The sequence below is a fragment of the Canis lupus genome, chromosome 7 (genome assembly GCF_003254725.2).
Source record: "Canis lupus dingo isolate Sandy chromosome 7, ASM325472v2, whole genome shotgun sequence".
NCBI lineage: Eukaryota > Metazoa > Chordata > Mammalia > Carnivora > Canidae > Canis > Canis lupus.
In genome coordinates this window covers 64823038-64847969 of record NC_064249.1, presented here as the reverse complement: position 1 = coordinate 64847969, position 24932 = coordinate 64823038, and the positions used below count along the sequence as shown (strand labels likewise).

Below are 24932 nucleotides of genomic sequence, written 5' to 3'. Positions count from 1 at the left end.
CAGCGTGGGATGAAACATTGGAGATGGATAGTGCTAATGGTGGCGCAACAATTTGAATGTACTGAATGCCACCAAATTGTGCCTTTAAAAATGACTAAAATGGCCATTTTATGTTATGCATATTTTATCGCAATAAAAAAAGTGTTAATGGCAGAAAAAAGCAAGGCATAAGGACGCCTGGGTGGTGCATCAGTTGAGCGGTTGACTCTTGGTTTTGACGGGGGTCTTGATCTTAGGGTCATGGATCGAGCCCGGTGTTGGGCTCCAGGCTCAGCGTGACACGGAGTCTGCTTGAGATTCTCTCTCCTTCTGCCCCTCCCCCTGCTCGCCCACTCTCTCAAATAAATCTGAAAGGAAAGAAAGGCATAGAGCAAAGCTGAGCTCTGGGCTAGGGCTGAGTGTTGAGTCTGCAGGAAGAGTGCCTGGCCCCTCTGCTTCCTTCCTCAGGAGGAGCTCCCCCTCCACATTGCCTCCCGTGATGAGGACAAAGACAAGGCCCTCCATGCAGCAGAAGAGCAGTCAGATGTTTGCACATGTCCATCCGTGCTGGAGGGTTCCCCCTATGGGTACCCAGGTTGCAGGGTCTCCACTAGGCTCTGGTCACCTAAAGACCTGGTCTGGTGGCTAAATACATTAAGCCTGTAATTAATGTTGGACCTTTTACAAAAAAGCGTCCTAGTCTTGTTAGGAAAAAGTTATTCTGTTAATGGAGTCTTAGAGGTCCGAGAGCAAAGCTTGCTGTGGCTCAGTCCAAGGTTCCAATTTTTTTTTTTTTTTTGTAATGTACAACATTTAATTTTAAAATGTTGATACTACGATATATAAAAATAACTATTATAAATGCACATAGTGTATTCTATAGCTACCAGGTTTACTTTTTTTTTTTTTTTTTAAGGAAACTAAGTTACACTGTGGTTAAGACTTGTTATCTTCACCCTTGAAAAAGCCCACATTCTATCATAATGATGTATGGTCAGACTTAACAGCTCCAATTGTTTAAACACTTGGATCAAGTCATAACCAGTTTTATTGCAAAAGAACTCTGCCCATTGATCAGTTCTAGTATGTGAATCTCTACCCATCAAGTCATTAACATCCAGAAACACACATCATGAGAAGCAAGAAGTATCCCCCGTTCTTCTGCATATTAACAACTTGTTACCCCTGAGCGACTGTGATCACATCACTGAGGCCTGTGACAGTCACTTTTTGCGTTCATCCTGAGGGAAAGATGGGATGATTTCAGTACAAAGGCAACACATTCTAAGCAATTGCTTACCAAAAAAGTCACAAATTAAATCAAAATATTTCATAGAATTTACTACAAAACACCAAAAAAAAAGTGCCTTCACTTAAGTTCTCCCTCCCTGTATCCAGCGAGCCAACTGGATATCTTTGGTCATGAAGGGGACTCTTATAGTGTATGGCACCCACGTTAGTCTCTTCAGATGAGCCTATCAGGTGCGCTTCCCTGGCCTCCTAAAGCATACCACTCAAAACCTAGAGTAGGTTTTGAAATCCTGGACAGTCTCCCTCATCAACCTATAGAAAGGGAGCTTCCAGGTGGATTTCTGGTAACCACAGACCTTGTGAAGCTCAAGGGTCCTGGGCCTGTGGCCTTGATTTTTTTCACCCCACCAGCAGAGGGGGCGCTTCTCCCGGGGGCTTTGGTGGCCAGCTATTTGCAGGGTACCATTCCAACCATGGGTTTACAGGCTGTCTGCTTGGCTTGGAACATTTTTTTTTTTAAAGATTTAATTTATGAAAGAGAGTGGAAGGAGGAGCAGAGGGAAAGAGACAAGCAGATTCTGCACTAAGCGTGGAGGCTGATGCGGGGCTTAATCCCTTGATGCTGAGATCATGACCTGAGCAGAAACCAAGAGTTGGATGCTCGGCTGGCTGGGCCACCTAGGTGGCCCAGGACCATTTTCTTTTACCCCAATGTCTGAGATGGCTTCTCTACACTGAGCTGCTCTTGCTGCCCAGTGAAGAGCTGCAGTCACCAAGCAAAGACAAGACCTCCAACAAACAGCCTAACTCCTCTGTGCTCCAAAGCTAATTTTTTAAAAGCCCATCATACCTCCCCAGTTGGGTAAAACTTTCTTTGGTAAAATAGCTCTCATTGGAAAATAAACTTTGAAGTTGTTTGAAGCTTCCTTTCAAAGGTAGCAGAAACAGAAAGAACTTCATTTCATTTGAAACAAACTTCTGGAGAACTCATCAGAATTTGAAAGGACTGTGGGACAGATGTGTTGCTTGCATAAATAGTGAGGGGGGTTGAAGTGGTTGGTGCAGAGGCTCTCCAGAGACTCCTTGGAAATCCCAGTTGGGTTTCCCTTAATTGGAGCCAGCCGCTGGTGGGGTCACAGGTGGCCTCAGGGTAGTGTGGCTCCTTCCTGGGCGTGGGGGTGGCCCTGAGTGGGTCAGCTAGCCCTGTGGGAAGGAGGGATCTCTGGGCAGCCCTCTGTCCTTCCCAGTTCTCCTCTGGAAGACAGCCCCATTCCTTCTTCTGTAAGAGACACTTGTTGTGAGCTGTCATTCTGGAAAAGACGAGACAAAAGAATGCATCTTCCTTTTCAAAGTGCCACCTCAGACTGTCATATAGACACTGCCCGGTTCTTTCTCTACCACCTTCCTGGCTCTGTGACCTTGGGCAGGTTACAGAACATGTCAGGACCTCGGTTTCTCTATCTGTGAAATGAAAGAGTAGCACCCACCTTACAGGGATATTGTGAGAAGTAAACACAAAGATGTCTATAAAGCTTTTAGCAGAGTTCTTAGTATGTAATGTTCACAAAATGAAATATAAATGTGTGGCCAGGACCTGCCGGGTTTTTGATCTGGTATGACGTCCCTCCTGAGAGCCTTAGTGCAGTTGGAAGGAATGTCTGAGCATACACAGAATGACTGTCCCCTTTCTCCCACACCTTTGCCCTGGGCCTCTGGAGGGTTGGGTGGCAAGGATACTTCTGACCTTTATGTTCAGTGTTTGTGGCTTCCAAGACCACACACCCACGGCTCCTCAGGCAGCATGTTGGTGGGCTTTGCATCCCCTTATGCCCTCATGCTTTTTTATTAGTCTAAAACCAGAAGCCAGACTGCTGGGGTTTTTTATGAAGCTGAGAAAATGGGCACTTGATGATTATGAGGCATTAAATCTTGGAGCCACTTTAATAGGCACAGGCCAGCCTCAGAGTGAGTCTCATTTGTCCTGATGCTTGACAAGCTTCAGTTTCGAAGAACACACATGTCAGAATCCAGGAAAAGAATGTCTCAGATGAGGGGGGGGGGGATGTATGTCTCAGACTGAGCAGGGAACAAGGACAAATTGGAGGGGCGTTTCAAGTTGGAAAGGTTAAAATCTTTTTTTTTTTTTCCCATAAATGTCAGCTGCAAAGAAGGCAAGAGTTTACTCCAGATGAGCAGATAGTGTTGTGAATGATTGGAGTCTCGTGGGCTTTGGTAGCACGTGACTTATGCAGCTGGGCTGTGCATGGTTCCCTCCCCTGGATCAGTGATCTCCTGGGTCCCTCCCAGCGCTGACACCCAGGAAGCCTTCCCTGGTTTGCTTCTCCTTGGCGCCACCTGGCCAGAGCTGGAATCCTCCCTCCTCCTTGCTGCCATTAACACCTTGAACACACCTGTTGGTGCACCCTCTACTTTTATCATTCTCTCTTAATGGGTCTGCCCACCGATTTTTCCTTTTTTTTTTTTTCTTTAAGATTTTACCTATTTTTTTTTAAAGCTTTTATGTATTCATGAGACACACATGGGGGGTGGGGGCGTGGGGGGGGGGCAGAGACACAGGCAGAGGGAGAAGCAGGTTCCATGCAGGAGGGTGCCTGATGTGGGACCTGATCCCAGGATTCCAGGATCATACCCTGAGCCGAAGGCAGATGCTCAACTGCTGAATCACCCAGGGGTCCCAAGATTTTATTTATTTCAGAGATTGAGTGAGTGTATGCATGAGCGAGGGGAGGGGCAGAGGGAGAAGCGGACTCCCTACTGAACAAGGAGCACCCCCCCCTTGGCTCCATCCCAGGGCCCTGGGATCGTGATCTGAGCTGAAGGCAGACACTTAACTGACTGAACTACCCAGGCACCCCGAACCAGATTATTCTTGAAGGCAAACACCATGCTCTTTTCATCCTCGATTGCCTAGCACCTTGTCATGGGTGCATAATGAGGGATGCATGATTGGTTGAATGCACATAGTTTATAATTCTGGTGAGCTTTGTCCCAGGTGGTGAGGGGAAGTTTTCTGTGCATTGAACCTTCCCGTCATATATCCTCCTCTTTTCAGCCCTGCATACCTTTGTTTATGCTTCTATTTCATGGTAAAGCTTTACAACGACTTTGTTTTGTTGCTATTTAACTTTTGACAGATCAAAGTGTTATCATTTTTCCTTGCGATTTTTAGGAATCTACTCAGTTTTCAGAGAGGTCTCTGACTTCTGTCCTAGTGTTACTTTGGTCATCCCTCAGTTTCTCCCTAGATAGTTGCCATACCATGGAATCCCAGCTGCCTGGGACTGATCCCCATCAGGCACCCAACCACCACGTGTGCCTTCACTGAAGTTCTGGTTCCCCGTGATTGCATTGGCCTTGTGTCTATGCCAAGCAGGCACAGCTCAGAGCTCACCTGCATCCCAAGCTCTGTCACGTGAGAATCTTTTTTTTTTTTTTTTTTAAACCAGGTAGCTCTTTATTTTTTTAAAAAATAGGGATCCCTGGGTGGCGCAGCGGTTTGGCGCCTGCCTTTGGCCCAGGGCGCGATCCTGGAGACCCGGGATCGAATCCCACATCAGGCTCCCAGTGCATGGAGCCTGCTTCTCCCTCTGCCTGTGTCTCTGCCTCTCTCTCTCTCTCTCTCTGTGACTATCATAAATAAAAAAATAAAATAAAATAAAATATTTTTTTAAAAAATATTTTATTTATTTATTCATGAGAGACAAACAGAGAGAGAGGCAGTGACATAGGCAGAGGGAGAAGCAGGCTCCATGCAGGGAGCCCAATGCAGGGCTTGATCCTGGGACTCCGGGATTACGACCAGAGTCAAAGGCAGACACTCAACCGCTGAGCCACCCAGGTGTCCCTAGCCCATGAGAACCTGACTAAAGTCTGGAAGTTTTTTTTTTTTTTTTGTTTTTTGTTATTGTTCCCAAGACTTTATTTATGTATCAGAGAAAGAGAGAGAACATGCACAGCAGAGGGAGGAGGAGAGAGAAAATCTTAAGCGGGCTCCATGCCCAACAGAGCCGGATGTGGGGCTCCTCTCACTATCCTGAGTTCATGACCTGAGCTGAAATCAAGAGTCGGACTCTTAACTGACTGTGCCACCCTGGTGCCCCCAAATCTTGGAAGTTTTATTAGAGTTGTGTTTGCCCTGTCTCCATACTAGGTCTTGAGCCACCCAGAAGGAGGGCCACATCTTAGTGTTTCTTTGCTCTTCTTTGTATCCCTGACGCCTAGGACCATGAGTACTTGTGTGCATTTGGTGGTGACAATAATATGACAATGCCATCTTGCTTAGGGTCACATAATAGTGACAGTTGAATCTGGAACCTTGCCTGTTACTCCTGCCACCCTGTTAGCACTATCCTTTGCTTGGTAGCAGTGGTTTTAGTCTTTTCTTGGGATCACATAGACTCTTTCAGGAAAGAAGTGGATGTATACACATATACATGCTTTACATCTGGTTTTAAAACTGCATAGAACCCCTGTGCTGGGAAGTCAGGCACCCCAGTTTAAGGATCCTGTACTAAAGAATGACACCATTGAACATCCTAAGGGAAGGGGCACCTGGAGTGCTCAGTCGGTTAAGCGCCTGGCTTTGGCTCAGGTCATGATCTCAGGGTCCTTGGATCAAACCCCACATTGGGCTCTGTGCTCAGGAGGGAGTTTGCTTTTCTCTCCCTCTGCTCCTCCCCCTGCTCTTGTTCTCCTTTCATATAAAAATAAATCCTTAGGGAAATAAAAAGGCGGCTGATTGCATTTATTTAGCCCATTGCTTTCCGAAAACACTGGTTGAAAACCATGTATTCCCCACCCCCCCAGGTTGTTAAGAATATATTATTTTCCACAATAACCATGTGGTATCCTACGGAAGCCCTGGCATAAAGAGGCCATTCAGACCTTTGGGATAGGCTTTTGCAAAGAATCTAATAAACAGTTGAATCCACATTACATCTAAGTGAATATTCATGTGGTTTTAGGCAGAGCTCTTATGCCGCAAATTCGCTTTGGAAACCTTTCCTGAACAGCCTGGTAATTAGAACTGTGGTTGCTAATTATGTATACGGTGAGGCAGATGCGCTAATAGTATATTTTCAAAGGGCTCGAAAGAGCTGTTAAAAAATTAAACTCCCTCCCCAGACGCTGACAGGAGCACAGAAGCACCTCAGAGGGGGGATGGTCTTCCGCCTTGCTTCTTGGATGCCTGAAGGTGCTCTGGATTGTCTCCTAGAAAACAGGATCAGCCTTTAATAAAAAGGGAGTCCTTTGCCAGGGCAGCTTACACTAGAGGCTAGGGAAATGAGGAGTTATGGAAATTGAAGTCTCAGAGCTCCAAACAAACAACACTTTGATGTGTGCATCAAGGAGGTTGCCTGTTTGCCCTGCAGGGAGAATGGGGGGGGTGGGCTGCGGGGTGGGGGAGAGCTGGGGGGGGGCAGCAGGTGTTGGGTGATGTAGTGCTTGAGGCTGGGTGAAGGTGATGAGCCGGTTTCGCTTTGCCTTTCCTGGGTTTGCCCCATTCACCTTCGCTTCGTACCTGCTGCTCTGGGCTGGAAACAAACCCCAAAAGACCAGTTCAACCCACCTTCTAAAGGAAAAGAAGTCGCTCTGCAGTGAGGCAGCCTTGCCCTCCTGATGTCTGGCTCGGGCCTGGGCGGTTGCCCAAGCTCTCAGTCTCTATAGTGCTGGTCGAGGAAAATTGAACCAGATTTCTAGTTTGAAAAATTGTGTGATCTAGAGCTCTGAGGATCTCAGCGGGAGCTTTAGCAGTTCCACAAACACTTGACTTATTTTTCACTATGTGTTTTTCCTCAATTTTTCTCTCTCTATAGCATATATAGTTTAGCATTTATATATCATATGTAAGTATTTTAACAGCTTGATTGAGATATGATTCTCACCACCATCCATTTAAAGTGTACTATTCAATGGGTTTAGTATATTCACAAAGTTGGGCAACCATCACCACTGTGTAATTTTAGGACATTTTCGTCACCCAGAAAAGAAGCCCTGTGGCCATTAGCAGCCATTCCCTATTCTCTCCACTTCTCACGCCCAGCACTGGACAACCACTAATGCACTGTCTCTATAGATTGCCTGTTCTGGGCGGTTCCTATCATTGGAATCCCATAATATGTGGTCTTTTGTGACTGGCTTCTTTCACCGAGCATCATGTTTTCAAGGTTCATCTATAATATAGTTGGATATAAATATTTTTAAAACTGCAGTTAAGATATAAGCCCATTAGTATTCTATAGCAAACCCTATCACATGGGTGACCATGTATGCATTAATTAATTTGTGCTGCCAGAGTAAGTTGGTTTTGTGCAATCAAGCTTCACCTGCCACATCTACTTAATTGAACTGGGTCCTGAGATATTTAAAACCAATTACCATAGGCACCTCCTTATCTGTATCAATTGAAATTGTACTGTACAACCAAGATCAAAAGAAACAAATTAGATGCTGAGATTGATCTTAGACTAGAAATGTCATCCATAATTCCTGGTTTTGTATTGTCTGTCCATCAAAATGGCTTCACTGCTGTGGTTGAGTTATAAGTAGACATCTAATTTGTAAAATTTATGATTAATCTGTTTTGCATTTTGGGATATGATATAAAATTGGTTTGAAAAAAACATTTTGCTGCTCAGAATAATCAGAAATCTGACCATCTCCATAGTGTTACTTTGGGACCTTGTTCTCAGTATGGCTTTGGCTCCTATTGGCTTGCCTGAGGGTCTCTCGGAAGCAGGTAATATCCATCCTTGCCCTCTATGGGCTTATGGTAGCTGCAGACAGTCATCTGTGCTGCTGTACTTTAGGATTTTTTGAGCACTTACTATGACAAGATAATGTCGGTATTGAAGGGGTTTCAAAGAAGGGAAGACTTACCTGGTCAGGGTACTTGCAGTCTGGCTGGAGATACAGAGTACAAAATAAGAATAAAACCAATCATTCTACAAGCATCTAGATATGAATATTTCCTAATACAGTAAGATACCAAACGTAGGACTTCAGAAATAGTCAGGGACAGCTTCACAGAGCAAGTGGCTCCACACGGTGCCTTAGGAGGAGAGGGTAGGATTTGGATGGCTGAAGAGCAGGTGAAGCAGATTCTGAGTTCTCTTTTGAACTAAGATGTGATCACCCTTGGGGGCATTCCTTGCCCCATAGACCCTGTATGAAGCCAGTGATTCGGAAGTCCTCGTCCTCCATTCAGCTTCAGTAAAGGGACTTAACTGTGGGGCAGGAGAAACAAGGCATTTTGAAAAGGTCTTCTGGAAAAGAATGAGATCACCTGGGTCCCTCCTTAGGAGAAAGGATGCTGTTGCTTGAAGCCAGATGGACAAGGAAGCATCAATCTTTGTTTCCATAAGCTGCTATTGAGCGTGGGCTGAGGTTAATCTGAAAAACTAGAAAATAAAGATTGATGGAACCCCGTCAATCCTGAATTTGCTATAAATAATTGCCTGCTGTTTCTGAGCTGTCAAAATCCATTTCTGCTGAAGGCCCTTTAGAACAGAGAAAGGTCAAGCTGAGAACCAAGGGAGAAACTCAGGGGAGCGATTATGCTGGAAGGGCAGCCTCCCAGAGGCCCCTCTAAATACTGATGTGGAAGTAACCAGCCTGCCTGACTCCCTGCTGGTCCTAATTAAATTAGCTCCCGTTGACCTCTCACCTTTCCAGGACTGGGGATCCAGGGAGAGGAGCACACCTCCCGTCAGAGTTGGGCTTTTTGCTGGGGCTGGTGCACCTCGGCCTTTGTGTGGCAAACCCCATAGAGCTGGGCATAGAGAGCCCTCATCTTGCTTTTGAACTGAAAGTAAGTGTGTATGTGGCAAAGGCCTTGCAAAGCACCAGTAAGTCCTCCTAGTAATGGGGAAGGGAAGTGCGGTCATCCACGCTCAGGCCCTTGTCAGGATGGGGTAGTTAAGAGAAGGCCCCGTTGTGAGGACAGAGAAGAGGGTCCAGGATGAAACACGCTTCCTGAAAGGCTTGAGATCAATGGAAACCACGCATCCATCAGGTACAACTCAGTGCTCGTCAGCCTTCACCAGGCTCAGGAACTGGGTGCAGTCAGCCTCTTTATAAGGAAGCATTCCAGCCTACTGCGCCTGTACCCTCATTCCCCGACAGAAGCCCCTCAGGTGTTCTGCACCCCTTTTGTTCTTCTGCTGTCAGACCAACAGGACACGCTGCAGGAAGGTGCACACACGCACCTCCTCCTGGAACCAACCCTGTCCGTTTTATTGGAGGCCTGACTCCTTTTAGACTCTTCCCTGACTTTGCTTCAGAGGATTCCTCTGTGTCTGAGACCTGCCTGGTGTTCCATCCTGTTCAGCTCTGGTAAGGCAGGTGTAGGAGAAATCCACCCCGCGTTTTACCTTTTGAACCTCCCACGCTAGCCTGGTTGCTCCTTCTCCTTGCCTCTTCCCAATTAAATTGTGTTTCTCCTCTGAGCTCACTCATGCCCTCCTCCCCTGCCTCCCACACACTCTGTACCTGGTCGGTCCTGGCCTTAAACTCTGGGTCCAGGTCTGAGATTCCCAGTTGCCCTCCCCCACCTGGCTCAGGGAATCCTGAGCAGAGAACACCTGGATTTGATTGCTTGAATTCTGATGCCCATCCAGAACATACATGAGCTGGCTCCATACTTCTTGCACTGGTTCTGTTAGATTGACCGAGCTCTTTTGTCTCCAGGGTGAAGCCAACCCTTTTATTTTTGAGTTGTTTTCCATTGTTCATGTCTCTTTCCCATTCTCGCTCTGTCCTGGCTTGGTACCCACTCCCACCCACCCCCAGCCCCCTGGTTGGTATCTGGCATATTTTGTAGCAAGGATGACATCATTTATCTCTTAGCTACACAGAACCAACCTTTCTGGATCCTGATTTTTTTTTTTTTAAACCATTATACCTGCTTTCGTTTTTGCTTTTCTGTATATTTGGTCAACTTGGTTCTCAGCTCCAGGGCAAGGCCCTTCCCTCCAAGGTGAGGCTGAGCAGGTCTTGGGATGCAGCACTGTCCCCCAGCCTGTGGCGCTGGCTGGCCCCTTTACTTCCTGATACCCTGTGGATGTCCCAGGACCTGAGCAAGGGCCTTTGCAGTGGCCAAGTGTGCTGTGTGACACTGCTGTCTTCTGGCCATTCCATCTAGTCCCTTTGTCAGAGGAGTTTGAACTTGTTTCCACAGGGAATCCTTGTGGCTCTTCATGCTGGGGAATGATATGATGGAAAAGGTATTTTGTAAGATTAGCGGGGTGGTGGTAGGCAGGATGGCTCCAGGCACCTGAGGGGTGAATATCTGGTCGGTTACTAAATCCTGCCAACAAGTCCATTTCTGAACAGCCTAAATACCGAGATGACCTCACACCTTAGTTTTCCAGGATTTGGTGAGTCTGATGAGAACTTTGAAACGAAAGTACACTCAGGCAAGCCAAGTGCCTTTGTATTCTCTGTAAACATTTAAAGTTGCATTCTTGACCTGCATATAAAATTGTAGGAACAGAGGCATCTCGGTGGCTCATCTGTTAACCGTCCATCTTTGACTCTGGTCATGATCCTGAGGTCCTGGGATCAAGCCCCACATGGGGGTCCTTGCTCAGCTGGGAGCTGCTGCTTCTGCCTGCTGTGTGTGTGCGCATGCGCTCTCTCTCTCTCTCTCTCAAATAAATAAAATCTTTTAAAAAAATGTAGAAACATCTTATTTGAACAAGCTGATTGGCAACTCTTAGTGTATTGATTTTTATTTTTTATTTTTTTTAAGGTTTTATTTAATCGAGAGAGAGAGACAGAGACAGAAGCAGAGACACAGGCAGAGGGAGAAGCAGGCTCCATGCAGGGAGCCTGACGTGGGACTCGATCCCGGGTCTCCAGGATCACACCCTGGGCTGTAGGCGGCGCTAAACCGCTGAGCCACCTGGGCTGCCCTGATTTTTAAATTTTATTTCTGCCTGACCCATCAGTTAAACTTTTTAAAAAAATTTATTTAAATTCAATGTGCCAACATATAGTACAACACCCAGTGCTCATCCCATCAAGTGTCCTCCTTAGTGCCCATCACCCAGTCACCTCATCCCCCCACCCACCTCCCCTTCCGCAACCCTTTGTTTCCTAGAGTTAGAAGTCTCTTATGGTTTGTCTCCCTCTAATTTTTCCCACTTAGTTCCCCTCCTTTCCCTTATAATCCCTTTCACTATTTCTCATATTCCACATGTGAGTGAAACCATGTGATGATTGTCCTTCTCCGATTAACTTACTTCACCACGGATAATACCCTCCAGTTCCATCCACATCGAAGCAAATGGTGGGTGTTCGTTAGAAACGTTAAAACATAGCCACTTTCACAATCCGTTTCCATCCCTCCTTTTTTTCAAAATTTAAAAAAGATTTTTATTTGAGAGAACGAGCAAGTATGAGCTGGAGGGTGGGGCAGAGGGGGAGAGAGAATCTCAAGCTGAGTCTGCACTGAGCATGGAGCCCAATACAGGGCTCAATCTCAAGGCCCGGAGATCATGACCTGAGCAGAAATCCAGTCAACTGACTGAGCTACCCAGGTGACTCCCTCCTTTTCTTAAAGATGTTCTCTCCTCCTCCTCCTCCTCCTCCTCCTCCTCCTCTTCCTCCTCCAGATTTTATTTATTTATTTGACAGCACAAGCAGGGGGAGGGAGGGGGAGACGGAGAAGCAGGCTCCCCACTGATCAGGGAGTCCAATCTGGGATTCCATCCCAGGACCTTGGGATTATAACCTGAGCCGAAGGCAGATGCTTAACCAACAGAGCCACCCAGGCACCTCTATTTTCCTTCTTTTACAAGGAAGATTTCCATGACCCGCTGGGGGGTTTGAATTGTTTCCATCTGCGAACTGGGTATGGAGCTGGCTTTAGACATATAAGCTGCTCTGGGTAGTGGAAGTTTTTCCTTGCACAGGCAAGCCAGCTGTGTGTCCTTTGCTCAGAGGCCTAGCAAGGGCTGACTGGTCCTGTAGGGAGGGCATTGACTGATTGCCCCAGCCTCGTGGCCTTGCCCAGCTGGTCTGCCACTGCAGTGTTAGATGCCACGGCTCTCCTCTGGGATTTCTTCCGCAGTCTGACAGGCAGCCGCTGCCAGGTGAGCAAGTAAGGACTGTGCTCCGATGCAGCATCACCTTTGCTGCTAGACAAAGGTTTAGATCCGTGCAAAGAAGAATTAAGCATGAATTCTTTTTTTTTTTTTTTTTAAGATTTTATTTATTTATTCATGAGAGAGAGCGAGGCAGAGAGAGAAGCAGGCCTGAGGCAGGAAGCCCGATGTGGGACCCAATCCCAGGTCTCCAGGATCACGCCCTGGGCTGAAGGCAGACACTTAACCGCTGAACCACCCGAGCATCCCTTAAGCACGGATTCTAATACACACATCTTCATGCTGAAGCTAAGGTTGATTTTGCTTTAAGACTGCCTATGTATGTAGCTTCTGTTGAGAGGTGACAGCTGACTTCTTTCTTTGTCTGTGATCACCTGTGCTTTGGTGCAAAAACCGTCGTTGTCTTCACTGGGCACAGTCTAATTTGACTTCTGCTAAAGGAGCATCTGGAATCTTGGCTTTAACTTTTGCCAAATCATGAACAAAGTTATCAAAACTTAGTTGCTGCATCTGTAGAGTAAGCTTATGATGCTGTGGTGCCAATGACTCGGAGCTATGTTGGAGAAATGAAGGAAGTAAAAATGCACATTAGATGTGCACTTGGCCTTCAGAGAACCTGGGATTTGAAAACTGGCATTTTCACAAAAGGCATATCAATAAAGGTATACTTCTTGTATATATGGAGGTTCTTCTCTTTAGGGTTCCTTTAACTAGTAGACTTCTGGGATGCCTGGTTGGCTTGGTGGTTGAGCATCTGCCTTTGGCTCAGATTGTGATCCCAGGGCCCTAGGATGGAGTCCTGTATCAGGCTCCCTGCAAGGAACCTGCTTCTCCCTCTACCTACGTCTCTGCCTCTCTCTCCTTGTGTGTCTCATTAATAAATAAATAAAAATAAAAAAAATAGGTTCCCATAGTAAATAAGTTTACCAATTATAGATTTCTACTCTGCTTTCCAGGAACACCTTTTGTGCATGAGTTGAATGCTGTTTTTAGAACAAAAGAATAGGTCTGTGATGTGGAAATGCAAGAGATGCAGGCTGGGACCTCAGGACATTTCACAAAGAGATTTTCTACTAAAAAGGCCAGCCCTGCTAGTTTCTAGGTTAGTGGCCTCCGTGTCTTTTCTTGGAAGCTGTGAACTCTTAAGTCAGAAAAGGACTCTTAAGAGATGAGGCTCCTCCCTTATTCTCTTGGCTGAAGTGGGACTTCTTTGTGGCCAGCCCTGTCTCCTTGCCCACAGCTCCATAGCACCAGCGTTACCTGGGGAAGGGAGTCAGCACCCTGATCATCCTCAGAGTTTTCTGAGACCCCAGCAAGGTCTCGGACCACTGCTCCCACACTTGCAGGTTGACGTTGTGAACCTGCAGGCATTGGACCCAGGCCTCATGGTGAGGTTGGTGCCCTACTCCTCTTGGTGGTCCCCCTCCTCCCCGCTCTGCTGACCTTCTTCCTCACTCGCTGGTTCACAGCCAGAGAACAGGGTACCTGGGAGAGAATCCTGGATTCTCTGTTGGGCCCATTCTAAATACCCTGCTGAGGTGCTGTGAGTGTCTCCAGTGGTGGAGACAGGTTGCAGCTTTATCCCAAGGTAGGGTGCTGTTCCCAATGCCCCTTGCTTTTATAAAGTCAGCTCTTTTTTCTTTTCAGTCTCAATCACAGACAAATATATATATATATATTTACATTCATAAGTAGATATGGAACTAGGAAAGGGTCTGAGAGGACATATACCAAACTCTTAAAGGGTGCCCCTGGCCACTGGGTTTGTAGGTCATTTCTCAGTTTCTGCTGCATATGTGTCCTGATTTGAAATTCTTTTATGGTGAGATTTATTACTTTAATAGTCACAAAAGCAGAAAGATTCCACTTGAAAAAATGAATGTGTAATAAACTCAAACAGAAGAAAGCCATTTTTTAAAAAGATTTTATTTATTTGACAGCGCGTGCAAGCATACAAGCACAGGGAAGCGGCAGGCAGAGGCAGAGGGGGAGAAGCAGGCTCCCTGAACAGCAGGGAACCCAAAGTGGGGCTTGATCCCAGGACCTGGGGATCATGACCTGAGCTGAAGGCAGACACTTGACTGACTGAGCCACACAGGCACCCTAGAGGAAACTCATTTTAAACATCATGTCTTATACCTGTGACTACTCAGCTGTCCCTCCCTTTTCGCCCTCCCTCTACTCCTTGCTGTAGTGTGGCACTGGGGAGCTTTCTGAGGATGATTTTGGGGCTTCTAGTGGACCAGACTGGGAACTCGTATACTGAATAGAGAGAGCCCACTCACTGATAATTGTGTATAGAAAAGCACTGAGTGAAAGGTCAGGTGCTTCCTGGGAAAAGTCCACGAGAACCCACCTGCCTGATGATGGAGTTCATCATTTTATTCAGCCAGACTTAATTGTACACCTGCTGTTTGCTAAAACATGCTCTATTCTTAGGCCACACAAGTGAGGAAGGCATGGAACCTCACTTGAGCCAGCCCACTGTCTAGCGTGGTTTACTTTTATTTGGGGAAGAGAGATGGTTCAGTGGGTGAAAGACAGATACAAAAGCGAATAAACTGCAAGTATGTGTATGTCTTACGACTATATTAATGGGCTATTTTTGTGGTTGTATTTTTCTTTTTTTGGGTCATAATAACTGAGCAGATTTAAGCCATGACCTCAGCTCATCCATCACTGGTGTAACTGAGGAATCCGTGATGCCCTCACACCCTCTGCACCTGTGAGGACATAACTGTGCCCTCCAGTAGCCTGGCTTGTAGCCAGCAAGGGGGCTTCGTACATGGGGAGAGCTGGAGCCACAGAGGAAATTGCCTTTTTGTGAGGATAGTGATGGCTGGCTCAGATGGTCCAGGTTCTTCCTTGCTGAAAGCTTGTGTTTTGCTCTGAGACTTTTTTTTAAAGATTTTATTTATTTATTCATGAGAGACACACAGAGAGAGGTAGAGACCTAGGCAGAGGGAGAAGCAGGCTCCATGCAGGGAGCCCGATGTGGGACTTGATCCCAGGACCCAGGATCAAGACCTGAGCCAAAGGCAGACGCTTAACCATTGAACCACTCAGGTGCCCCCGCAGAGATTTTTAACGGGCCCCAGGGGTTCCATTGGGCAGCCAAGGGAGAGAGTGTTGATCCAGCCTTACTTTCTTGTTTGACACTGAGGCTAAGGCCAGGGGCCGCTTTTCTCAGCGCTTGCTGGTCCTGTCAGTGTCACATGCTGTCCCCAGTAGTGCCCACCGCCTAACATTGGCTTTCAAGTCAAGCTGCTGCTTTAGGTCACCCCTTAAGGGGACTGGCCTTGGCCAGCTGGCCCAACTGGACCCAGGATGATGCCACCTGGACTCACTGATCAGTAGGGGCAGCAGCGAGCTTAGAGTCCAGCTCTGGCAGTTACACCCCTGTCCACACCAGCGCGCTCTCTCTCTGAGACACTCTGCTTTCTGCGCTGAGAAGAGACGGCCCCTTTTCAGAACCTCTGATGAAGAAGCCCTGGGCACAGCTCCCACCTTGCCCCTCACGTTCCTGGGATCCCCAGAATCTCTGGCATCTGGGCTCACAGCGGCTGTGGCCAGGCCTTTCGGGGTGGCCACCCTCAGTTTGTGTGGATAGTTAGTTGTTATTCCTTCCCTGCAAATGGAGCCAGTGACACTTTGTGCCTTAAAGACACTTTCAAAATACTGGCCCCAGGTCTTACCTTGTCCAGTCCTGTTACCCACTCACATGTTTTTCTGTGTGATTTTTCTTCTCCCTTCTCCCAGTGACCTTTCCTTAGGTGTTCAATGTAAATGGGTTCATTATAACCAGCCCTGAGTCTCAGGAGCACACAGTGACTTGCTCTGCAATGAACCATCAGCTGTAATGATAAGTGGCTTAATTTGGTCCAGGTAGGTATATCCAGATAAGCAGTCTTGTCATAGATTTGCACCTTCCTTGTCTAGACAGAGTCCAGCATTCAAAAGATAATGTTCTCAAATGAGTCTGGGTGCTTTGAGGAAGCTGATGTGTACAGTCGTTGAATGTGAGCCACACTGGCCTCAAAAGCATCAAGGGACAGTATGGAAGGGCCCAAATTGTAACTGTCAGACAAGGCAGGGAACCCTGACGACTTGATCTGAGAAACCAGTCGCGGCCTCTTCCCACTTAATGATGTGGACACATAATGCTTGGGCTTACTTAATGTCTGCTTGCTTAATAAGAAGGCTATGTATTCTTTGTCAGTCATTAAAACATGCAAAGACCTCTGCTTGGTAACTGCCGCATGATGAGGACTTTGCATAGTAATGGAATTAGTTTATGAGGTAGACTGCAGGGTGAAAGTGCCAGGTGAGGGTTGGCCACCTGCCCTGAGCCTTCTCTTCCATTTTGGGCTTTCTGAGGCTAGAAAGCAAAAGGAGAGGTTATTATACACCTCAGAAGGATCTAGCAAGTGGCAAGGAGCAGAGATGAGCACCACTGGGATCACACCACAGGGTGTACCCTTGTGGCAGTGAACAAAGTTTATCCTATGTGGGAAGGGTAGGCACCACATCTTTGTTTTCATGGTGCTTTTTGACTGAAATGTTCTTTGCCAAGCGCTGCATGTCCATCTTGAAGAATACAGTTGACCCTAAACAACATGAAGGTTGACCCCCCACCCCCACCCTGTGTGCAGTGGAAAATCTGCACGTAATTTCTTACTCCCCCACAACTACTAAGTAGCCTGCTGTTGACTGGAAACCTTACCAATAACAAATAGTCGATTAACACATATTTTGTACATTATATGTGTTATATACTGTATTCTTACAATAAAGGAAGCTAGAGAAAAGAAAGTGTTAAGAAAGCCATAAGGAAGAGAGAACAGACTTGTAGTACTGTTCTGTATTTATCAAAGAAGTTCACATATAAGTGGACCTGCGCAGTCAATCCCACGGTGTTCAAGGGTCAAATGTATATTGCTTGGTTCCATCCATGAAAGAGGGAAGCACATCCACTGACTTTAAAGGAATAAGTGGGTATTTGGGGTTTGGGTTTTCTTTCCTTTAAGGATTCCAGCCTTAAATCCATGTAGGTGTGTATGAATCTATAGCTGTTCAGCTCATGAAGAAAGTATCAAATATACTGGCCTTTTTTTTTTTTTTTTTTTAAAGGTTTTATCTGGGGAATCCCTGGATGGCTCAGCAGTTTCGCGCCTGCCTTTGGGCCCAGGACGCGATCCTGGGGTCCTGGGATGGAGTCCCGCGTCGGGCTCCCGGCATGGAGCCTGCTTCTCCCTCTGCCTGTGTTTCTGCCCCTCTCTCTCTATGTCTATCATAAATAAATAAAAATAAATCTTAAAAAAAATAAAGGTTTTATTTATTTATTCATGAGAGACAGAGAAGAGAGAGAGGGAGGAGGGAGAGAGAGGCAGAGACATAGGCAGAGGGAGAAGCAGGCCCCCCGCAAGGAGCCCGATGTGGAACTTGATCCTGAATCCCGGGATCACACCCTGGGCCAAAGGCAGACGCTCAAACCACTGAGCCACCCAGGTATCCCTGCACTGGCTTTTAGAAAACAAACCCTGGGCACCGGGCTGTGACTCTTGAACTTGGGGTTGTGAGTTCAAGTCCTACCGTGGGCATGCAGATTACCTTTCTTTTTTAAGATTTTATTTAAATGAGAGAGAGCACTGCGCAAGTGAGTGGGGAGAAGTAGAGGGAGGACAAGTAGACTCCGTGTTGAGCACTGAGCCCGATGTGGGGATTTGATCCTACGACTCCAGAACACAACCTGAGCCAAAAGAGTCGAAACCCAACCGACTGAGCCATTTAGGCTCCCCCATACAGATTACTTCTTAAAAGTCCTTATAAAGGTACAGAAAAATACATTCAAATTTGGTTCTCTTTTAAAAGATACTTATTTTTAAGATTTATTTACCTTTAGAGAGACAGAGTGAGCACGGGGAGGGGCAGAGAGAGAAGGAGAGAGAGAATCCCAACCAGACTCCCCACTGAGTGTGGAGCTGGAAGCAGGGCTTGATCCTGAGACCCTGGGACCATGGCCTAAGATGAAACCAAGAGTCATTTGCCCAACCAACTGAGCCACTCAGGTGCCCTGTAAGATTTTAAATAATCTTTCTACACAGTATGGGGCTTGAACTCACAACCTTGAGTTACATGCTCTACTGACTGAGTGATCCAGGCACTTCTCAAATTTGGTTATTTTCCAAATAAGCACCTTTCTTTTCCGGTGTGGGAAAAGCTGGATACAGCTTTTTCAGAGGGAAATTATCAGATTATGTGCTTTTGTGAATAGACCTATTTTTCCAGGGTGGGCACCCTGGTCTGAATGTTAGATGAGAGCCTATGGGGTCCCAGCCTATGCACCAGGGCCTTGTCTGTTTACCATGGGATTCACTTGGCATTTGCAGCTGGAGTGCCAGCCCTGCCGTCCTTGGAGGGGATGAGAGGCAGCCTGAAATGCTGGAGGAGTTTGAGGGATTATTAACGAGATTCCTTGGAGATTGTCTCATGGACTCCCCCTGGAATATGAGCTCCTCAAAGACAGGAGTCAAGCCTGGGTTGGCTTTATGTTCCCCACGGGTGAGGCTCATAGTTGGTATGGTTGAGTGTGTTGGCACAGGGTATGTTAAGAAAATGCACATGCCTGGTCTTTGCTGGGGCCTTCGGTTGTATCCGTGCTCCCCAAGGACCCAACCCCAGAACTTCTCGGTGGATCTCTGTTAGGATCATTGAAGGAGGGAGGCTTTGAAGTTGGTCTGTCACCCACCCTGGTGGCAGATTGAATAGAAGATTAAAATGTTATCTGAGAAATGCTCTTCCACAAAAGAAGGCTCAAAGTTTGACAGAATTTTTGAGATTTTCAGGATCTGAAACCTATACTTTATGTCTGCCTATGGCTAAAAGTTACGTCTAATGACAATTTAGACTGTGTACTTAAATTAATATTTGACTTTAAAAAAATGGACTTTTAAGAATTCAGAACACTATCCAGAGATAAACAGACTAAATATTTTAATGATTACCTTCTAGCTCTTGAGGAGACAGTGGTATTAAGTGAGAACAGTGCACAGAGGCCTGAGGGGACTAATTGTCTAGGTGGCCAGTGCATCAGCAAAGGTGGCATGCAGTTCTTAAGAGGGTGTAGGTGTCAAAGGAGCATGTGCCTCAGGTGGGCTCAGGCACAGGGCATTTCGGGGTGACCTTGCTTGCTATTGGCTGGGTTTGGAGGAAGGGCCAGAGCTAGGACAGCCAGGCTGATCCCAGTCAGTTGACCCGGGATGAGGGAATGGTGGGGGAGGTGTCAGGTCAGGAGGCAGCCCCAGTTGGGGGAATTAGAGTGTTGTCCAAAACCCAGTAGCTACCAATCATTTTTTGCCCTGTGAGGAAATTGAAGCTCAAAGATTAAGGGGTTTTCTAAGATTCCAAAGCAATGCATGGCCCTTATGGAATTCACCTGCCTCTGGATGGGGAACATGGGGGCCCTGGTCCTGGAGAGCTATGATAGATGAGAATGTGACTGACGGGGTGTTTGCCCTGTCCCAGCCTGAGTACATGGAAGGGCTATGTTTCAACTGATGGCCCAGACACTTCAAAGCCACAGCTGCAAGGTGTTCTCATGGGGGTCCTGGTGTAGCTGAGTCCCTGGAGTTATGGGGCTGCACAGGACAGTATTACTTACTAATGAATTGGCCACCTATAAAATCAACACCTATAAAATCAGTTCCCGAGAGAGAGAGATGTGTGTGATGACTGTTGTGGAAAGGATTTGATATCAGAAGATTAAGAAAGGCTCTTAGAAATTGATGAAGCCAAAAAAAAAAAAAAAATTGATGAAGCCCTTGAATCATTTGCAAAAATGACCTTTCTGATGGTCTTATTGAAAGTAACAAAAGGTTCAGGGTAGTTGGTCAGGAAAAGGTACACACAAAAGGAAAGAACACTTGTTTCATTTTGTTGTTCTTTGGGGACAAATTAGAACATGGTTACAATTGCATGTTCTTAACCTACTTTTTTTTTTTTTAAGATTTTATTTATTCATGAGAGACACGGGGGGGAGGGGCAGAGAGAGAAGCAGGCTCAATATAGGGAGCCGGACGTGGGACTAGATCCCAGGTCTCCAGGATCACGCCTAGGGCGGAAGGTGGTGCTAAGTCGCTGAGCCACCCAGGCTGCCTCTTAACCTACTTTTATTGAATGTAATATAAAAGACTTATCTTTCTCATTATAGTGTCCTTTTTTCAAGATAAAAACCCAGTCATATTTTTTTCTATCTACCTCCCTCAACCAAACCATTTACTATGAAATGATATTCTTTGTACAAATGGATTGATTGTAAAGTTACCAGCCTCTCCATGCCACCCTGGTCCCTATACCAGATATTCTTAGTTAACTAGGACCTGTTCTTATTTTATTTTATTTTATTTTATTTTATTTTATTTTTTATTTATTTTATTTTATTTTATTTTATTTATTATTTTACCTTATTATTTTTTAATTTGGCAAAAGGAACTTGATTAAGGAGATTTTAGCTGGTGGTTTGAGATTCTTTAGCAGCCCGGAAAAAGAGTCCCATGTCTTGTCTAATCATGCTCTGAGTGAGGTCTATTCTTACTGGTCTCTGAGAAACTTTCCCAAAGGAGTCCTGTCTTACTTGTTCATAGTTGCTGTTTAAATCGTGGCCATCAAGAGACTATAACTTTTTTATTGCATCCTAATGATTTTGAGATTTTATTTAATATGATTTTAAAATTTAATATTTATCAGTTAACCTGGTTCAGACCACAGGGTAGTGGAATACTTAATAGTATTATCTAATGCTTTAGAAAAACTCCACACAGTATCCAAGTGCCCAAGGGGCACCTTGTCTTTTTTGAGGAAATTGCAGCATAAAAGGATCACTTAATTCCCTGATCACCGTAAAGAGGTCTTATTGACTGGAGAGAATGCTCAGGATTCAGCAAGGCAAGATGGGCCTGGCATTCAGGGTGCATGCAGGCTGGGAGCATGGTAGCTTTTAGAGACAGCTTTTGTCCAATCTTTTTTTCCCCTCTTGATATACTTTATTTTTTCGAACAGTTTTAGATTTACAGAAATGCCTGCTCCATTATACGATGTGGTTTTAACTACTAAAAAGGATTTTTCCTCCCTCTTTCTGCAGACGTCGCCTCATCTCCCAGAGATCATCCTTGGAGACCCTGGAAGATATTGAGGAAAATGCCCCTCTACGGAGGTAAGTTTTTACTGTTGCACTTATGTGTATGTAAATAGCCTGCAGTGCAATATGACAGCCAAAGGTGGTGGTGGTTTTTTAAGTCCTTGATCCACAGAATTAAATTGTTTTAAATGATGGCCTGATCCCCGGACCCATCGTTTGGAAACCCCAAGCCTGAGGACCGTGAGAGCAGTATTAAACTTCAGTTATGTGTTTGGAAAGCCCAATTTGCATGGTGGCTTTGGGTGCTGTCTTCCTCTCCAGTGTGAAAGCTGCTGCTTGTTGGAGACGAGCCAGCCCATCGTTGTCCCAGTTTTCTTAGGTGCAGTGACACAGTCATGATCCTGAGTTGCATTAGCAGGTGCCCGCCACGTGACTGCATCACCGGTTGCTGGGGAGAGTCGATGAGGATAGCTGTGAGGGCCTCCCAGGAGCCGAAAGGGATTTCTCCGTTGGGGTCAGAAAGCCACCTGTGTTTGGGTGACAGCAGCTGCGGAGCTGTGCCCTTCCTCATCCGCCGCCCCCCATCTGTGCCCACCCCCCACCCTCCATCCCCCCCCTTTAGTGGAGGAGACCGTATTCACACAGCACACCTCTGTTAGCCCTCGCGGTGGCTCAGCCGGGTTGGTGGCGGAGTGTTCCTTCTGCAGAAGGAACTGAGGCAGGGTGGGACCCAGGCGCTTCACCGGGCATGCGCGGCGGCTTCACGGGGGGGGCATGCGCGGGCGGCTTCACGGGGGGGGGGGCATGCGCGGGCGGCTTCACGGGGGGCATGCGCGGCGGCTTCACGGGGCATGCGCCGCGGCTTCACGGGGCATGCGCGGCGGGTGACGCAGAGGGAGCCTGGAACCCAGGTCTGCGCACCTCGTGCTTTGGCCCCTGGAGCGGACTCAGGGGCGCAGGTGCCTGGTTTGATCCTGGGAGGGTGTTGCTGTGGACCGAAGCCTCTCACCCTGGAACCTGCCTGCCCCTTCCCCGGCTGGGGCTTTGCTCCCTGGTTAGTCCTGTCCACAGACCAGCTGGATGGAAGATGCAGCATAGACAGGTGATAGATCTGATCGAAAGTATTGGGTGGGGGATCCCTGAGTGGCGCAGCGGTTTAGCGTCGCTGTCAGCCCAGGGCGTGATCCTGGGGTCCCGGGATCGAGTCCCACGTCGGTCACCCTGCATGGAGCCTGCTTCTCCCTCTGCCTGTGTCTCTGCCCCTCTCTCTCTCTCTCTCTCTCTCTCTCTCTCTCTCTCTCATGAAATCTTTAAAAAAAAAATTGGGTGTATCAAGCCTCGCTGCTGATGTCTTTCCAAAGACAATGTCAGCGCCAGCCTGTATTTCCACCTTTGAAGTCGTTTTTGGAAACGTACGTAATCTCCGGGACCAACTTCGGGTGAATGGCGTCTGGCTGTAATGTAGCTTGGGTGTTGGGAGAGGGCTGTTTCCTTAGATAGGCCTACAAAAAGCGGAGCAAAATGTCCACTTAGCTGCCTCTGGTCCAGAATCATCCTGAGAAGGGAGGAAAAACGAAAAACGTTCTCAGGTGGCACTGAGCGGCTTTGGCATCGGAGCAGGTAAGGTCACCCTTGCCACAAATGGGGAAATCAGTGACTAGAATTCAAAGAGCTTCTGGTATTTGAGATGCCTCAGTTAAGGCAGCGCGGTAGCTGCAAGTCAAGGAAAAAAACCAGGTAAAAGAATGTCATTCTGTCCTCAGGGATTCCAGGTGGTTAACCGAGAAAGGGTGAGGAGCTACGTGCAGGGTTTCTGATCGCCTGCGGCCTGGTCACCTCTGTCCTCTCCTCCCAGAATCCACCCAGGCTGGTCTTCTGACCTCTACCCCTCAGTCGTAGGATACCACAAATGAGCACAGTAAAAAGGGCTTCAGCCACTACTGAGCTACTACTTATCCAGCTCTTACTTACAGAACAATATACTTAATTTCCAAGAAATCTTGTATAAATGTAAAATTTTAAAAACAAGTCTGAAACCGAGGAAATTAAGCCAATTTGGCCAGTTTGAGAAGGCTTTATTTTCCTAATAGACTTTTTTTTTTTTTTTTAAGATTATTTATTTATCCATGAGAGACAGAGAGGGACAGAGACACCGGCAGAGGGAGAAGCAGGCTCCACGCAGGGAGCCCGATGTGGGACTCCATCCCGGGACTCCAGGATCACGCCCTGGGCGGAAGGCAGGCGCTAAACCGCTGAGCCACCCAGGCTGCCCTAGACTTTGTTTTTTTTTGTTTTTGTTTTTTTTAAATTTTTTATTCATTTATGATAGTCACAGAGAGAGAGAGAGAGAGGCAGAGACACAGGCAGAGGGAGAAGCAGGCTCCATGCACCAGGAGCCTGATGTGGGTTTCGATCCCGGATCTCCAGGATCGCGCCCTGGGCCAAAGGCAGGCGCCAAACCGCTGCGCCACCCAGGGATCCCTAGACTTTGTTTTTAATTTAGAAAAAGTTCTAATATTTATTTAGGCAGAGCACTGGGTACTTTGCAGAATTGTTAAATGACTGTATTGTACACCTAAAACTAATAAAAGGCTGCATGGAGCTATCCTAGAATTAAAAATAACAGCTAATTAAGACATGTACTTATTCCTAGGAAATAAAAGTAGCATGGGCACACCAGAACAGATATTCATTTCGGAGTCTAGGGGCCTGAATCCTTGGCTTGGTTCTTTTACTAACTGGTTACATGGCCTTAGACATTTTATGTAGCTTCTCATTTTTCCCATCTGTAAAATGGGAGAGCAAACTGTGACTGCCCTCTGAGGTCTTTTCCAGCTCCCAATTTTGTGAAATGAATGTACCAGTAACGACACTGAAGTGTTTTGGGAACTGTGGGGGCGGAAGGGTATTAGCCCAACTTGCTTTTAAACTCAGCACGGTGACTAAATGGCTGCAAGGCATCTATTAAAAACCTTTTGCATAATTAAGTGTATCCTGTAATCAGTGCTAACAAGAAAGAGCTAATCTTTCATTAAATTAGTTTTTAATTTAATTCTATCCTAATTTAATTTTGCATCACTTAAGACGTATGTTTTTAAATGGATACTGAAATTAGTTCTTTGCTTAACCTGCCACAAGCTGAGTGCTCAGTCTTCCAGTTTCCTTGGCAATTGTTGCTAATGCCACAGTTCTCTTTTAAAACATTTCTTAGATTCCCTGGTGGTTTAGTTGAAAGCTTTAAAAAATGCAGGACAACAAACAACTGTCTGAAGGAGGGGCTAGATTAGTAGCATATGCCCTTACAATTGGGTGCTGCTCCATTCTTTTTTTAAAGTCTTGCCTTTTTCCTGCATCTCAGTTTACTGGTGAGTTAGTGTCCTGCACCTACCTACAACTCCTGGAGTTAAGCATTCATAATGAGAGGCTTTAGATTAAGG

General features: G+C 46.5%; 1 protein-coding gene and 1 long non-coding RNA gene across 4 annotated transcripts in view; both read left to right on the top strand.

The window, feature by feature from the left end:
* LOC118355365 (uncharacterized) overlaps positions 1-22101 on the top strand; it is a 50662-nt gene extending 28561 nt beyond the window's left edge. The window contains exons 2-3 of the long non-coding RNA XR_007412117.1: positions 21499-21570; positions 21914-22101. This is a non-coding gene — a long non-coding RNA (uncharacterized LOC118355365). The remainder of the gene's footprint in view (positions 1-21498; positions 21571-21913) is intronic.
* Positions 22102-22312: 211 nt separating this feature from the next.
* The window catches only part of CABLES1 (Cdk5 and Abl enzyme substrate 1), a 64521-nt gene continuing 61901 nt past the window's right edge, over positions 22313-24932 (top strand). For 2 of the 3 annotated variants that reach the window (XM_035718781.2, XM_035718780.2), the window contains exon 1: positions 22313-22597. In XM_035718781.2, the coding sequence (XP_035574674.1) occupies positions 22347-22597 (251 nt within the window). In that variant the 5' untranslated portion in view covers positions 22313-22346. Of the gene's footprint in view, positions 22598-22832; positions 23116-24932 lie in introns of those variants that run through there. The other variant, XM_035718782.2, reaches the window with a different exon arrangement.